Below are 16,956 nucleotides of genomic sequence, written 5' to 3'. Positions count from 1 at the left end.
AAACAAACTTTTGTGGATGGACGTCGAAAAATGACGTGCGGAAGACGTCGAAAAATGACGTGCGGAAGACGTCGAAAAAAGACGTCGCCTGGCGTTACAAAACAACCCCTTCAATGGACCAAATTTGGACGTCCAAAAATTACATGAAAATGACGTCACTACGACGTCACATTGCGCAGTGGGTTAGGGGCCGCTAACACGACACCGTTCTGACATCTAACGAGACTCATGTTTATAATGGTAATCTTGGGGGGTGGACTCATTTAAAGTAATGTAATCGTTTGGTTTCAGCAAGGATTCTGTCAAACACAGCACATCTAGATTATATTCTTTAATCATATCATTAACAATAAGTGCTTTTGAAGTAAGGTATTGAATATGCAGAAACCCGAGCTTCATCATTTGTTGATCTGTAGACCTATATATGGGTGGCGTCAAAAATAAGTTGAAAAAAAACCCCACTGGTCTAGTGTGTGCTTACGTAGAAAAAAATGGCAAAAGAAGTAAAAAATGTATAACATAATAACCTACAGCGTCCAGGAAAGACACCTCTGACTTAACCTGGTTGATATGTGTGAGGCTGAGCGAACCCGCTTCCTCAACTCCCCCATATCCCAGGCTGGCCTCTTCGGCGGCGCGGTTGAGGACTCTGCCCAACAGTTTCAACCGCCCAGAAGCAGACTGAGGCGATCAAACATGTTCTGAACCCCAGCTGCCGGCTCAGACTCCTCAGTCCGCTCACCGCTCATATTTTTGGGGAAAAGGCGCATCAGTCAACTAGAGCAGTGCAGCACCAGTTTAGAGGAGTGCAAGTTTGCTATGGGGAAAGCATGAAGCTTACTTGACAGCAACAGTAACCTACATACATCAAAATCATAACAAATAGAAATAACCTTAAATAATGTATAGCCTAGTTATCTGCATCTTTCCGTCTCTTATGTATAGTTACTTTTTAAACACGAAAATCGCAGTATGACACGAAAGCAGTTGCCGTGGTAATGAACAACATGCTTGTTAAAGCGAATGTATGATCCTGTATCTGAGGCAAAATTTCTAAATATGCAGCGAGAGTTATATATTTCTAACTCCAAACAATTGGCCACTGAACCAGCTGATAAAATCTTCCTTTGATTCGATACGTGATTACAACTTGACACTCAAATTAACTGATCGCATTTTACTGATGAAAAAGACATGCGCATGCACTGACAGGGAGCGCGGTGTGTCAGTGTTCACCAGGCTATGGCTATGGTAAAATACATTTTACATTTACATTTAGTCATTTAGCAGACGCTTTTGTCCAAAGCGACTTACAAATTAGGACTAAATTAAGTGAGTCATCGTGAAGAGGTAAAAACAACGCAAGAAGTGCTCAAAATACGAAGTTCAGCCATTATTCAGAGTAGCATAAGCCTGATAAGCAAGGATTTAACCCTCTGGAGTCTGAGCTGTTTTCTGGGCCCTGGAGGTGTTCTGACATGCTCTGACATTTGTGCTTTTTTCAGTTATTTATAAACATGTTAATGGCAAAGGTGTAAATTCACTCTATATAGCACAAACAGGGCTACCAAAATATGTGATCACCATGCATGTATATTTTTGTATTTTTAAGAGAATAATGTTTATGCGTGGTTATTGAAAAAAATAAAAATGAAAGTTATTGAAATAAGACCACAAAACGTATAATAAATATGTGCCAATACGACTTTTGACTAATGGATGTTGTCGCTTCGAGTTCTGGCTTCAAAATTATGTGAAAAAAGTGGTTTACACCTGAGAATACAATGTCCCACCCACTCTGCATAATGAGCCATTCATTTAGGTGTGACACTGACTGAGCCACAATGCAAGGACAAAAGATATATTTAGAAAAAGACTTATATTGACCATTTAAGATTTTGCTTACATCTATCTTGTAAATATGTTTTGTTATTTTATTAAAAAGGTTACAATTACAACAATAATTACAATTTCAACAATATTTCAAGTGTACTCTTTCTTTGTAAAAAAAAAATGATTATAGGCCTACATTTTATCTATGTATTCATTAGTTTGAATATAGCCAAAATTGGAACATCTAACATCTTAGTTGATGACTTTATTTTTGACAAAAAAATAGTATTTTATATAGAAATTGTTAAACAAAAGCTTATTTGATGTGGCAGTATATTCTACAGTAAAAACTGTACCCAAATCTAGTCAACAAAATGTTGTCTTTCATATTTCGCCTGACTGTAACGTTGTTTTTTATGAAATATTAGGGCATTTAAATGTTAATTTGCAGTTTAATACGTTGCTTATACAAATAGCCTACATTTTATTTAAACATATTTCAGTCGATTTTTACTCATCGCAGTATAGCAATACAGTTTGCTAAAACATCATCATTCATTCACACACGCGATTTAAATTTAAACTGTCTTTTTGCTAGCTGTGGTAAACAGCACTCATCTCTGCCGTTCATTCATTCATAAACAGAAACCCGATTCACGTGAGAAAGAAAAAAACGTACAGTATTCCTCAGCTCGCTCCTCGATATAAACACACTTCTGAGGTACATTTTCCATTATTATTATTCCTCACAGCGCTGCGAGACAGTGTAAACAAGTAATGATCTGAATAAACTGGTGTTTTCTCGAGCTGATATGGGGGCATTCACAGGTTTGCGTGGATTACCTCAATCATTTGCGTTTGAATAGCGCGCGCTCTCCGTGGGCGTGTCACATTATTTTTGATTGAGCTGTAATGAGCTCGACTGGAATCGCTCTCTTTTAATACAGATTTCACAAGATGAGAATATTTGTTTTTTATATAAATTACTTCATTTAAAAGAAGAGAATTCAAGCTTCATGCCTGTGTGTGTGTATGCCTGTTTGACTGAGTATTCACTGAGTTATTGTTCATTTTCGGCAGAGAGACTTCACTGGCAGAGAGAAGGCAGAACTCGCTTCGTGTTTATTTTTCTTTATTTGGCAAAAAGCACAACACTTTGTTTTTATTGTGAGTTGTAACGCAAAGAAGATGGTCAGATTACCAGCTCTCTCTCTATATGTTTAAATTACTGAAATTACCCCTATTGTCTCAAGATTCCGCCGCCAGGACGTGCAGACCAAATGGCGGCACAAACGGCGTAAATCAGAGACTGCCTATCTGAAAACACACATCTCTCACTTTTGAAGCAACACAACCCTTCTGTTTCATTGCTTGGCGAACATCCGCTGACCAATAGAGCGATCTCGAAAGCACCCCCTAGGGATCTTCTTAGACACTGATTTACATTTAGACACTGATTTACACGTCAGAAAACAACAAGACTTTGTTCGACCAGATGCGCCGGCTGATAAGCTCATCAAATCCAACACACACACATAGGCAAGAGAGCAAAAGTTCAGCTGCGAGCGTGAACTCTCAGCCTCGGTCAGCACGCACACACACACACAGAAACACACAGATCCTACCACGTGTGATCGAAATCATTTTGTACAATGTTTAAAATGTATTTTCTTGATGTGTGCATGATCCCTTGTCCCAAATATTATGCCTATATAGCTTTATTGGTGTATAATCAATTTGATGTGACTATAATCGTGAGAAATCATGTATCTGTGTGTAATTAGGTCATAGAATTGCCATTCGTGGTATCGTCTTGTTCAGAAATCCCAACGGTCTTGAATCTTTAACACAACATATCAGAGAATGTATTGTTTTATTAATACCAGTGATATTAATGTTACGAACGAATCTATCGTTCCAATTTCTAAGAGTAAGGGGGCGTATAGATCTCGAAACTTCAGGAGGTGGGCCCGATCCGTTGTTAAAGACGACTGGCCCACGTACGTGAGAGGGCGTGAGTTTGGCCCCTTCAAAAATATCAGGCTTCCCTTTTCTCTCGCTCTTCTCTCTTCGATCGCGCTGACCTCCTCCTCTCCTCCCCGGCAACGCTTCTCCAGGAACCTCTGGAAAGGCTTTGGCCTTCTCTTCGGACCAACACATGTTCGAGTAGCTGCCGGTCTTTGCAACTAAGCTCATACGTGCCTTTCCCCTCCAAAAGCGAAACGATCTGAACTCTCTCGGTAACGTTAAATTCAAGTAAGCCTTAACATCGTCTTGCGAAACGACCCAGAAGACGAAGCCAGACGCGAACCAGCCGGACACGCGCTTCCCTTTTCCAGCATCGCACTGAAAGAGTACAACAGCTCGCAAGTACTATCTCTCAATCTAAAAGCTGATTTCCTGGTGTCTATCTCTTAGGTCTGTGAATTAAGTTACCCTTCTTCCTCTTCTCTTCTCTTTCTTTCTTTCTTTCTTTCTTTCTTTTCATTTTATTCTGATCACGTATTTTCTTGTTTGGTTGAATGTTTGTTTGTTTTATTGTTTGTATTTTTACGTACGTTTGTATTTGTAGCTCATATAATCTCTAGTGTTACCTTTATTAAAATCCATATATACTTTTAACTGTCTCTGTATTTGAAAGCCCGCTTTTATAAAGTCAATGAAACAAAAGATCTAGCTACAAGCTCGATATTACATACTACATTCAGTAGTTTCAATTAATAAACTCAGAAAGTTTGATGTTCATAGCCAGAACATAAACTTTCTTGGAGTTTGTAAATAGATACCCCTTCTTAACTGTGATAATCTTACATTTATTCGCGGGACGAATGATGGATGACCAGACCAGTTACAGAACCAGGTAATCTCGATAATTGATAAAGTGAATGTACATGCGATTTCTGAATTATTATGACCTTGAGTTATGATTATTAATATTTCCAAAATTCCCTATATCCTTGAGCTAATTCACATTTACCCAAAGTCGTAGTCGCTACAGAGTATACACAAAAATAATACACATTTAACAGAATCGATTGATGTATGAAAGTCCTATGGAAAATCAAAGTCAACAGAGTATTTATGAGTTTCTTTCACACTGATAAAAAAAAGCGAGCTGGTATCGCCGGCGATACCACCAACCTCGGGGTTAACGGAAAAAGAAAGGGTTTTTTTATTATTTTTTATGAGGTTAAGTGCTCACGGAAGAGATGGGTTTTTAGCTGTCTTCTGAATGTTGTCAGGGATTCTGTGTTCCGGATGAGGGTGGGGAGAGCGTTCCACCAGCATGGAACTGTGAATGAGAATGTTCTGGAAAGTGATTTTGTGGCTCTCTGTGATGGAACCACGAGACGTCGATCGTAGGCTTATGGCAGGGATGTAGACTCGTAGGAGTGAGTGAAAATAGGAGGGAGCTGAGCCTGTGATAGATCTGTAAGCAAGCGTCAATGCCTTGAACTTGATGCGAGCAGCGAGAGGTAGCCAGTGCAGAGAGATGAACAGAGGAGTGACGTGGGCCCTCTTGGGCTCATTGAAGACAAGACGAGCTGCAGCATTCTGGATCATCTGTAGAGATTTAGTTGCACATGATGGAAGTCCAGCCAGAAGAGCATTGCAGTAGTCAAGCCTAGAGATGACTAGGGCCTGGACGAGAAGTTGTGTTGCAGGCTCAGTTAGGAAAGGCCTGATCTTCCTGATGTTGTGCAGTGCAAACCTGCATGATCAAGCTGTCTTTGAAATGTGATCTGTGAAGGTCAGCTGGTCATCAAATGTTACTCCAAGATTTCTGACCGAACTTGATGGGGTGATTGATGATGAATCTAGCTGGGATAGTGAAGTCGTGCTGTAGAGACTGATTGGCAGGGAGGACGAGAAGCTCAGTCTTTGCCAGGTTGAGCTGCAGGTGATGTTCCTTCATCCATGTCGAGATGTCCGCCAGACAGCCTGGTTGAAATGAGAGGAAGAGCTGTGTGTCATCAGCATAGCAGTGGTAGGATAATGACGCAGTTGCCAGGCCTGTATAATTTAAACTACTTAGTCAACACTAACAGTAGCTGCTATTCAGTTTTCATACTGCTGCTCTCCTAGTCACTTCTGAACTTGATGACGTTGACACTTCTGAATTTCTCACGATTAAAGCTCTAGGTGACGTGATGGGTTGCCAGATATCACAAAAAGAGCAAAACAAGCCTCTTAAAAATGCTGTATAATAGGCAGACATGACAAATAAATGTACATGGGAACACATTTGAACATAACTAGTTGTAAGGGATCCACTGAAGGCAAGATTGAGAACCCAAGTGCAGCTTTATTTATAAATAAAACAAGATCAGAACATAAAACAAAAGCATGACGTGGCATGAACTCAAAAACATGAACATGACGCTTACCAAGAGTGGTTACAGGGAAACAAAACTTGACAAAGACACATAGCAGACATGAGGGTTTAAAATACACACAAGACTAATGACAAGACAAGGGACACCTGTGAACAATGAAACAATGAAACAATGAACCAATGACAACATGACACATCAGACAAGGGAACACATGGTAGGATCACATGACTAACAGGGGACCACATGACAGACATAAAGCAAGACAAGAACAAAACGTGACAGATCCCCCCTCGGCTCCCGACACCCAGCAAAAAACAAAACAAAAACCAAACAATTCCAAGAGGGTGGTGGAGCGGAGGAGGTCTTGGGGGAGGGATGGTGGGCCAGGCCCATGCCGGGGGACAGGACATGGGACGTGGCATGGCATGGGTGGACCTGGTCGGCTATGAAGCCGCCAGGGTGGACCACGCAGTTCAGGTGGACAGAGTGGACCAGGCAGTTCAGGTGGACAGGGTGGACCAGGCAGTTCAGGTGGACAGAGTTGACCAGGCAGTTCAGGTGGACAGAGTGGACCAGACAGTTCAGGTGGACAGGGTGGACCAGGCAGTTCAGGTGGACCAGGCAGTTCAGGTGGACAGGGTGGACCAGGCAGTTCAGGTGGACAGGGTGGACCAGGCAGTTCAGGTGGACAGGGTGGACCAGGCAGTTCAGGTGGACAGGGTGGACCAGGCAGTTCAGGTGGACAGGGTGGACCAGGCAGTTCAGGTGGACAGGGTGGACCAGGCAGTTCAGGTGGACCATGCAGTTCAGGTGGACCAGGCAGTTCAGGTGGACAGGGTGGACCAGGCAGTTCAGGTGGACAGGGTGGACCAGGCAGTTCAGGTGGACAGAGTGAACCAGGCAGTTCAGGTGGACAGGGTGGACCAGGGAGGACCAGGCAGTTCAGGTGGACAGGGTGGACCAGGCAGTTCAGGTGGACAGGGTGGACCAGGCAGTTCAGGTGGACAGAGTGAACCAGACAGTTCAGGTGGACAGAGTGGACCAGGCAGTTCAGGTGGACAGGGTGGACCAGGCAGTTCAGGTGGACAGAGTGAACCAGACAATTCAGGTGGACAGAGTGGACCAGACAGTTCAGGTGGACAGGGTGGACCAGGCAGTTCAGGTGGACAGGGTGGACCAGGCAGTTCAGGTGGACATGGTGGACTAGGCAGTTCAGGTGGACAGGGTGGACCAGGCAGTTCAGGTGGACAGGGTGGACCAGGCAGTTCAGGTGGACAGGGTGGACCAGGCAGTTCAGATGGACAGGGTGAACCATGCAGTTCATTTGGACAGGGTGGACCAGGCAGTTCAGGTGGACAGAGTTGACCAGGCAGTTCAGGTGGACAGAGTGGACCAGACAGTTCAGGTGGCCAGGGTGGACCAGGCAGTTCAGGTGGACAGGGTGGACCAGGCAGTTAAGGTGGACAGGGTGGACCAGGCAGTTCAGGTGGACAGGGTGGACCAGGCAGTTCAGGTGGACAGAGTGGACCAGGCAGTTCAGGTGGACAGGGTGGACCAGGCAGTTCAGGTGGACAGGGTGGACCAGGCAGTTCAGGTGGACCAGGCAGTTCAGGTGGACAGGGTGGACCAGGCAGTTCAGGTGGACAGGGTGGACCAGGCAGTTCAGGTGGACAGGGTGGACCAGGGAGGACCAGGCAGTTCAGGTGGACAGGGTGGACCAGGGAGGACCAGGCAGTTCAGGTGGACAAGGTGGACCAGGCAGTTCAGGTGGACAGAGTGAACCAGACAGTTCAGGTGGACAGAGTGGACCAGGCAGTTCAGGTGGACAGGGTAGACCAGGCAGTTCAGGTGGACAGAGTGAACCAGACAGTTCAGGTGGACAGAGTGGACCAGACAGTTCAGGTGGACAGGGTGGACCAGGCAGTTCAGGTGGACAGGGTGGACCAGGCAGTTCAGGTGGACAGAGTGGACCAGGCAGTTCAGGTGGACAGAGTGGACCAGGCAGTTCAGGCGGACAGAGTGGACCAGGCAGTTCACGTGGACAGGGTGAACCATGCAGTTCATTTGGACAGGGTGGACCAGGCAGTTCAGGCGGACAGAGTGAACCATGCAGTTCAGTTGGACAGGGTGGACCAGGCAGTTCAGGCGGACAGAGTGGACCAGGCAGTTCAGGCGGACAGAGTGGACCAGGCAGTTCAGTTGGACAGGGTGGACCAGGCAGTTCAGGTGGACAGAGTGGACCAGGCAGTTCAGGTGGACAGGGTGGACCAGGCAGTTCAGGTGGACAGGGTGGACCAGGCAGTTCAGGTGGACAGAGTGGACCAGGCACTTCAGGTGGACCAGGCAGTTCAGGTGGACATGGTGGACTAGGCAGTTCAGGTGGACAGGGTGGACCAGGCAGTTCAGGTGGACAGGGTAGACCAGGCAGTTCAGGTGGACAGGGTGGACCAGGCAGTTCAGGTGGATCAGGCAGTTCAGGTGGACCAGGCAGTTCAGGTGGACTGGGTGGACTAGGCAGTTCAGGTGGACAGGGTGGACCAGGCAGTTCAGGTGGACAGAGTGGACCAGACAGTTCAGGTGGACAGGGTGGACCAGGCAGTTCAGGTGGACAGAGTGGACCAGGCAGTTCAGGAGGACAGAGTGGACCAGGCAGTTCAGGTGGACAGGGTGGACCAGGCAGTTCAGGTGGACAGGGTGGACCAGGCAGTTCAGGTGGACAGAGTGGACCAGGCAGTTCAGGTGGACAGGGTGGACCAGGCAGTTCAGGTGGACAGGGTGGACCAGGCAGTTCAGGTGGACAGGGTGGACCAGGCAGTTCAGGTGGACCAGGCAGTTCAGGTGGACAGGGTGGACCAGGCAGTTCAGGTGGACAGAGTGGACCAGGCACTTCAGGTGGACCAGGCAGTTCAGGTGGACATGGTGGACTAGGCAGTTCAGGTGGACAGGGTGGACCAGGCAGTTCAGGTGGACAGGGTGGACCAGGCAGTTCAGGTGGACAGAGTGGACCAGGCAGTTCAGGTGGACAGAGTGGACCAGGCAGTTCAGTTGGACAGGGTGGACCAGGCAGTTCAGGAGGACAGAGTGGACCAGGCAGTTCAGGCGGACAGAGTGGACCAGGCAGTTCAGTTGGACAGGGTGGACCAGGTAGTTCAGGTGGACAGAGTGGACCAGGCAGTTCAGGTGGACAGGGTGGACCAGGCAGTTCAGGTGGGCCAGGCAGTTCAGGTGGACCAGGCAGTTCAGGTGGACAGGGTGGACCAGGCAGTTCAGGTGGACAGAGTGGACCAGGCACTTCAGGTGGACCAGGCAGTTCAGGTGGACCAGGCAGTTCAGGTGGACTAGGCAGTTCAAGTGGACAGGGTGGACCAGGCAGTTCAGGTGGACAGGGTGGACCAGGCAGTTCAGGTGGACAGAGTGGACCAGGCAGTTCAGGTGCACAGAGTGGACCAGGCAGTTCAGGTGGACAGGGTGGACCAGGAAGTTCAGGTGGACAGGGTGAACCAGGCAGTTCAGGTGGACAGAGTGAACCATGCAGTTCAGTTGGACAGGGTGGACCAGGTAGTTCAGGCGGACAGAGTGGACCAGGCAGTTCAGTTGGACAGGGTGGACCAGGCAGTTCAGTTGGACAGGGTGGACCAGGTAGTTCAGGTGGACAGAGTGGACCAGGCAGTTCAGGTGGACAGGGTGGACCAGGCAGTTCAGGTGGACCAGGCAGTTCAGGTGGACCAGGCAGTTCAGGTGGACAGGGTGGACCAGGCAGTTCAGATGGACAGAGTGGACCAGGCACTTCAGGTGGACCAGGCAGTTCAGGTGGACCAGGCAGTTCAGGTTGACAGGGTGGCCCAGGCAGTTCAGGTGGACAGGGTGGACCAGGCAGTTCAGGTGGACAGGGTGGACCAGGCAGTTCAGGTGGACCAGGCAGTTCAGGTGGACAGGGTGGACCAGGCAGTTCAGGTGGACCTGGCAGTTCAGGTGGACTAGGCAGTTCAGGTTGACAGGGTGGACCAGGCAGTTCAGGTGGACAGGGTGGACCAGGCAGTTCAGGTGGACAGATTGGACCAGGCAGTTCAGGTGGACAGAGTGGACCAGACAGTTCAGGTGGACCAGGCAGTTCAGGTGGACTAGGCAGTTCAGGTTGACAGGGTGGACCAGGCAGTTCAGGTGGACAGGGTGGACCAGGCAGTTCAGGTGGACAGAGTGGACCAGGAAGTTCAGGTGCACAGAGTGGACCAGGCAGTTCAGGTGGACAGGGTGGACCAGGAAGTTCAGGTGGACAGGGTGAACCATGCAGTTCAGTTGGACAGGGTGGACCAGGCAGTTCAGGCGGACAGAGTGAACCATGCAGTTCAGTTGGACAGGGTGGACCAGGCAGTTCAGGCGGACAGAGTGGACCAGGCAGTTCAGGTGGACAGAGTGGACCAGGCAGTTCAGGTGGACAGGGTGGACCAGGCAGTTCAGGTGGACCAGGCAGTTCAGGTGGACAGGGTGGACCAGGCAGTTCAGGTGGACAGAGTGGACCAGGCAGTTCAGGTGGACAGAGTGGACCAGGCACTTCAGGTGGACCAGGCAGTTCACGTGGACATGGTGGACTAGGCAGTTCAGGTGGACAGGGTGGACCAGTCAGTTCAGGTGGACAGGGTGGACCAGGCAGTTCAGGTGGACAGGGCAGTTCAGGTGGACAGGGTGGAATCTCAAAGTTCTGGCCAGTTGATTATCAAAACTGACTACTGATGGTAGATCCTTTTTTTATTTAGCACCTAAACTCTAGAACAGTCTTCCTTAAATTGTCCGGGAAGCTGAAACACTCTGTCAGTTTAAATCTAGACTAAAAACACATCTCTTTAACCTGGGATACACATAGAGCATTATACATTCCTATTATTGAAATCAGTTAAATGATTATTAGGTTGCATATATAATGGCTGGAACTGGGAGCACTTCCTATAACACCTTATGTACTTGTTACATCATTCGAAGAATGGCATCTACGCTTATGTTAGTCTTTTTGTTTATTTCAAGGTTTACTGTAATCAGCTGGTTCCGGGCCTTATCCAGATCAGATGGAGGACCTGCATGTAGACACAACCCACAACGCATGATGAAGTCAGCCGGATCTGGGCCATATCCAGATCAGATGGAGGACCTGCGCATAGACACGACCACAACACATCCCTGAAGTGTCAGCAGAGATTGTGTCAACTAGACTCTCCCCTGTGACGGCCTCATCACGACAGCCATCGGCACTGATCATCAACAAACACGTCTCCATACGTGCGTGATGACTCCAAATGGAACTGGATAATATTCTGAATGTTCCAATCCAATCTGACCTCTGACCTGTAACGCTGCCTGGATCATAATTATACACTGTTCGCTCGTTGGCCAGAGGAGAACTGGCCCCCGACTGAGCCTGGGTTCTCCCAAGGTTTTTTTTCTCCATTCTGTCACCTGATGGAGTTTTGGTTCTTTGCCACGGTTGCCTTTGTCGCCATTGGCTTTTGGCTTGCTTAGTTGGCAACATTTTATTTAATATTCAACAATATAATTGATCTGCCTGCATTGACACTATTTTCTGAGAACCTAACTGAGCTGGACGATGACATCACTGTTTTCTCCAGAGCGGCTATATATACAAATTAACTAAATAACTTTTTTACAACAAAAATAAAACTGAATCACTGATCTTACTGTGACACTATTTTCTCAGGAACAAACTTTATTTTAAAGCTGCTTTAACCCTCTGAGGTGTTTTTGGGGCCCCTGAGATGTTTTGACCTGACATTTGTGCTTATTTCAGCTACGTACAACATACCATTGGCCAACATGTAATTTTGCTGTATTCAGCACAAACTCTGCTACAATAATATTTGAGAAAAATGGAAGTACATGTTTGCATTTTATAGAAAAAAAAATATTATGCGTGGTTTGTACGTTTTGAAAAATATCATTGGTTATAAAAATATATTAAGCAGCACAACGGTTTCCAACATTGATTTAAAAAATATATATATATATATCAGAATGATTTCTGAACTCTGATGGTTAGTGGAAGACAGGGTTGCCAGATTGGGCGGTTTTGCAATCTATTTTGCGGGCAAAAATGGGTTTGGGCGGGTGGATAAAAATTGGGCTGGTTTCGGATCAGTTCCGCGGGTTTTTGTTGCCGAAACACCGGCACTTCAGATCCTTCTTTCTGCGACCCAGTGTTCAGCAGGCAGCAGTCTCACTCACTTACTCTCTCTCTCACACACACACACACACACACACACACACCGTAAAATTTTAGAGCAAATATTCTAGGCTATGTCATACAATTTTCAAAAGTCTTGTGAAGAAATAATCAGTATGGGTTTCATGGCCTTATTTCAGTGAGAACTTTTGACCAGTGTAAGAGAATTCTAATCTGGATTTAAGAAATGAATTGCATTTCAAAGCTAATGTAAAAAAAAAAAAAAAAAAAAAACATTTGAATGTTACATCATCAGTGGGCAGGAGATGGGTGGGCCATCTGATCCAGACATATAAATTATAGACAAGAAAGAGAGCAGAACAAACTCCTAACATGAGGAGACTCACTCATGGCCTATGAGACAGAGGATCATGAGACTCAATACTGCTTTCCTGCCGTCAACTCATCATGTATCAAGGGAAAACGCTCTAGATATGAATACAATATCATGTATACGTTTGTATCATTGCTGTCAACATGGACTGTGTTTCTGAACCTGCTGGTGATCATCTCCATCTCTCACTTCAAGAAGCTTCACACTCCAACAAACCTGATTATTCTCTCTCTGGCTGTGGCCGACATGCTTATGGGAGTTCTTTTACCCGTAGAGGGCTCTAGGCAGATTGAGACGTGTTGGTACTTTGGAGACACTTTCTGTAAACTGTTTATGATAATCCTTGGATTGGTTTTCTCAGGATCTCTCAGTAATTTAGTTTTAATTGCTGTCGATCGTTATGTGGCTGTGTGTCACCCTTTACAGTACCCACAGAAAATAACCACAACTAAAACTTTAGTGAGCATCTGTCTGGGCTGGGTTTGTTTTTCAACTTATAACACTATCCTTGTAATTAATAATGGATATTTTGACACTTCACTCAGAACAGACTTGTATGATATGTGTTATGGAAAGTGTTCTCTTACGATAGGATTTGCCTGGTTTGTCACTGATCTGTTCGTGTCTTTTATTTTTCCATGTACCCTAATCATATTGTTATATTTGAGGATTTTCTATGTTGCACATCAGCAGGTGAAAGTTATAAACTCTCTGATGAAGGGTGGTAAATGTGTAACGGAAGGTTCATTGAAGAGGAAATCTGAGAGTAAAGCTGCTCTGACATTAGGAATCATTGTGATAGTTTATATGCTTTGCTTTATACCATACTATATCTGTTCTATGTCAGTAAACTCTTCCACAACCATAAATGTTTTGACATGGGTCTTGTACACAAATTCAGGTCTGAATCCTCTGATATATGCATTATTTTATCCCTGGTTTAAAAAGACAGTTAAACACATCTTAACTCTGAAGATATTTCAGCCATCATCCTCTCTGGTCGATATTTTTACAGAGCATTAATAGTAATAAAACTGGTAAAGCTGTCACTCATAAAGGATATGATTATCTTTGTAGGATTTATATTTGTAATTTACACTACATGTATCTTAGTGTGTAGCTTATTTCAGAGAGTATGTTTTCTGCATTTGATGTTCAATTTAACTTCTTTCCACACATATTGAAATAAATCGACACAATGTTCATAAATTGTATTAAATTAGCTCATTTAATAAACTGAGCATGCAGCATAAATCCTCAATGTACTGTAATAAATGGTAAATGTAGATATTATGTGCTTTATGCTTAATCACTTTCATAAGTCATGTTGCATCTGTGTTATCAAAAACATAATGACAAAAAGGGACAGTCATACAGAACTAAACTCGGTAAAAAAGTGATGTCCTCTAAGACATTTTCTGGGAAAAAGCAGTTAAAAGTTAATATATAAATATTGGTATGAACATAAAAAGATTCAACAACTGGGACATAAACTAAACAAGTTCTGCAGACATTTGAGGAAAAGAAATGGAACAATGAGTCCCTGAACAATATGAAAATAAGCAGTCATATCTGGTGTAGCCAGGAGCCGCTGTAAGTCCCACAGATCATCCTCATGGACTGTAGCAGACTGGCCTTTTCTTGCTGTGAGATGTTACCCCACTCTTCCACCATAGACCTATGTCTATGTCCCCATAAAATATGGACACCCAACATGTGTGGTGCGTGTGTATATACAGTATTCATTCATTCACACACACACACACACACACACACACACACACACACACACACACACACACACACACACACACACACACACACACACACAATTACTGTACTGTTATTACTATGGTAAATACATTTTTTCAGATATATAACAAGGACACTGTAAAATAAATTGTTACCAAATTTTGCAATGTTAATATGTTGAATATGGTGCATATTTCTATAATAAGCATTCATAGAAAAATCTCAAGCTAAAACTATAGAATAAAGATAAACCTATAGAATAATGTGAGACAATGACACATTTCATTAGGTGAATTAATGATCTATTAAAAACATTATGCAAACACAATAAAAATATTTATTTTAGCTATGCTTCTCTGTTTATGTCTCACTCAGATGGCATCTCCGTCGTACTACCAATGTAGGAGTGAAATATAACATCATATCTGTCATTTCACTCATTATTACAACAGAGGAAATATATATTATCTCAGTCTATGACATAAGCTACAATGTGTTTGTGCTTTACCAACCTTAATCTAAATTGGATACAAAAATTGAGAGACAAAATAACAATCACACAAGAGTTTGACCAGAAAGGTTGCTTTGCTGAAATATCATATTGTGGGAAATCAGGAAAGCAGATAAACGGTCACAATGAGTCCTTACATCAGAGCAGCTTTACTCTCAGATTTCCTCCTTACTGAATCTTTTTTTGCACATTTACTATTCATCAGAGAGTTTATAACTTTACCTTGCTGGTGTACTACATTGAAAATTCTCAAAATATAAAGTTATTATCAGGGTGCAAGGTCACAGCAAGGGCATGATGCTAAACGTTTTCATTCGCTTTTGAGAAGACATGTTGAAATCATTCGTTTGGTGTCATAATATGATGCCCATATATAGTTGTCAGTCGGATTTAATGGGTGGGATTTATGGTAATTGAGAATGAGCATGCACGCGCGTCCAATTTATGACTGATTGGAATTCATTAACACTCACACTCATTTCACTATCAGATCTGACGTTTACAAAGTATTTGTGAATCAGGAGAAGAGTTTTCGGGAAGGTCTCTTTACGCACAAATCACTCACATATTTACTCGTATATTTACGAATGTTTCATGAATGAGACCCAATTAGTTAAGATCAAGAGCCCAACTAAAACAAACACTGATCACCATAATGGCGACTTAAAATTACGGTTTCTCCTTCAGTGATTCTGCTTGTTAACATCAGGTGTCTTCAATGTTGGCAATAAAAAAAAATGTTTAAAAAGAATTGTTGTAAATTTTACTCATTTTAAATGGTTAACTTTTAAGGAATTAATTTGATTAATTATTATTCAATTCTAATTTGTTAAATTTAATTAATAATATTGCTTGTAATCTGTTGCCAGTTGCCACACTTGTATCGATTAGATATGGCGTATTCATTTTTACAGTGCAAAGTGACCCCCAAAGTGTCACGACAATACAAATACTGCTAGATTTTCCAAACTGTTTATTATACACCACATATTTATACTTTACAACAAGAATTAGTCTTAAGGCCTGTTCACATCAAGGACGACAAAGGGCCTATTTTAACGATCTAAGCACGTGGTCTAAAGCACAAGGTGCAAGTGCAGTTAGGACGTGTCCAAATCCACTTTTTTAGTTTAACGACGGGAAAAAGATTGACGCGCCAGGCGCATGGTCTAAAAGTGTTGTCCCTATTCTCTTAATGAGTAATGGGTGTGTTTTGGGATTTACATGCGTTAAACCAATCAGAGTCTCATCTCCCATTCCCTTTAAAAGCCAGTTGCACTTGCGACATGGCGGATTCGCTATTTAAATGGCGTAATTTGATAGCGGAAAGACTGAACACGTCCACCCTGTCCACCTGAACTGCCTGGTCCACCCTGTCCACCTGAACTGCCTGGTCCACCCTGTCCACCTGAACTGCCTGGTCCACCCTGTCCACCTGAACTGCCTGGTCCACCCTGTCAACCTGAACTGCCTGGTCCACTCTGTCCACCTGAACTGTAGGGTCCACCCTGTCCACCTGAACTGCCTGGTCCACCCTGTCCACCCTGAACTGCCTGGTCCACCCTGTCCACCTGAACTGCCTGGACCACCCTGTCCACCTGAACTGCCTGGTCCACTCTGTCCACCTGAACTGCCTGGTCCACCCTGTCCACCTGAACTGCCTGGTCCACCCTGTCCACCTGAACTGCCTGGTCCACCCTGTCCACCTGAACTGCCTGGTCCCCCTGTCCACCTGATTTGCCTGGTCCACCCTGTCCACCTGAACTGTAGGGTCCACCCTGTCCACCTGAACTGCCTGGTCCACCCTGTCCACCCTGAACTGCCCTGTCCACCCTGTCCACCTGAACTGCCTGGTCCACCCTGTCCACCTGAACTGCCTGGTCCACTCTGTCCACCTGAACTGCCTGGTCCACCCTGTCCACCTGATTTGCCTGGTCCACCCTGTCCACCTGAACTGCCT

The 16,956-nt window shown here is 44.9% G+C and overlaps 1 protein-coding gene across 1 annotated transcript; it reads left to right on the top strand.

The window, feature by feature from the left end:
* Positions 1–12,709: 12,709 nt before the first annotated feature.
* On the top strand, positions 12,710–13,756 carry LOC308692007 (trace amine-associated receptor 13c-like; the record flags this gene model as incomplete). Its single annotated transcript, XM_081367680.1, has 1 exon — positions 12,710–13,756. Exon 1 carries the CDS (start codon positions 12,749–12,751, stop codon positions 13,754–13,756), a length of 1,008 nt encoding a protein of 335 aa, XP_081223806.1. The 5' UTR covers positions 12,710–12,748.
* Positions 13,757–16,956: the final 3,200 nt, after the last annotated feature.

The sequence above is a fragment of the Scardinius erythrophthalmus genome (assembly GCF_964197995.2).
Source record: "Scardinius erythrophthalmus genome assembly, chromosome: 1".
In the NCBI taxonomy this organism is placed as follows: Eukaryota; Metazoa; Chordata; class Actinopteri; order Cypriniformes; family Leuciscidae; genus Scardinius; species Scardinius erythrophthalmus.
This window is presented reverse-complemented; position numbering and strand designations above follow the sequence as displayed.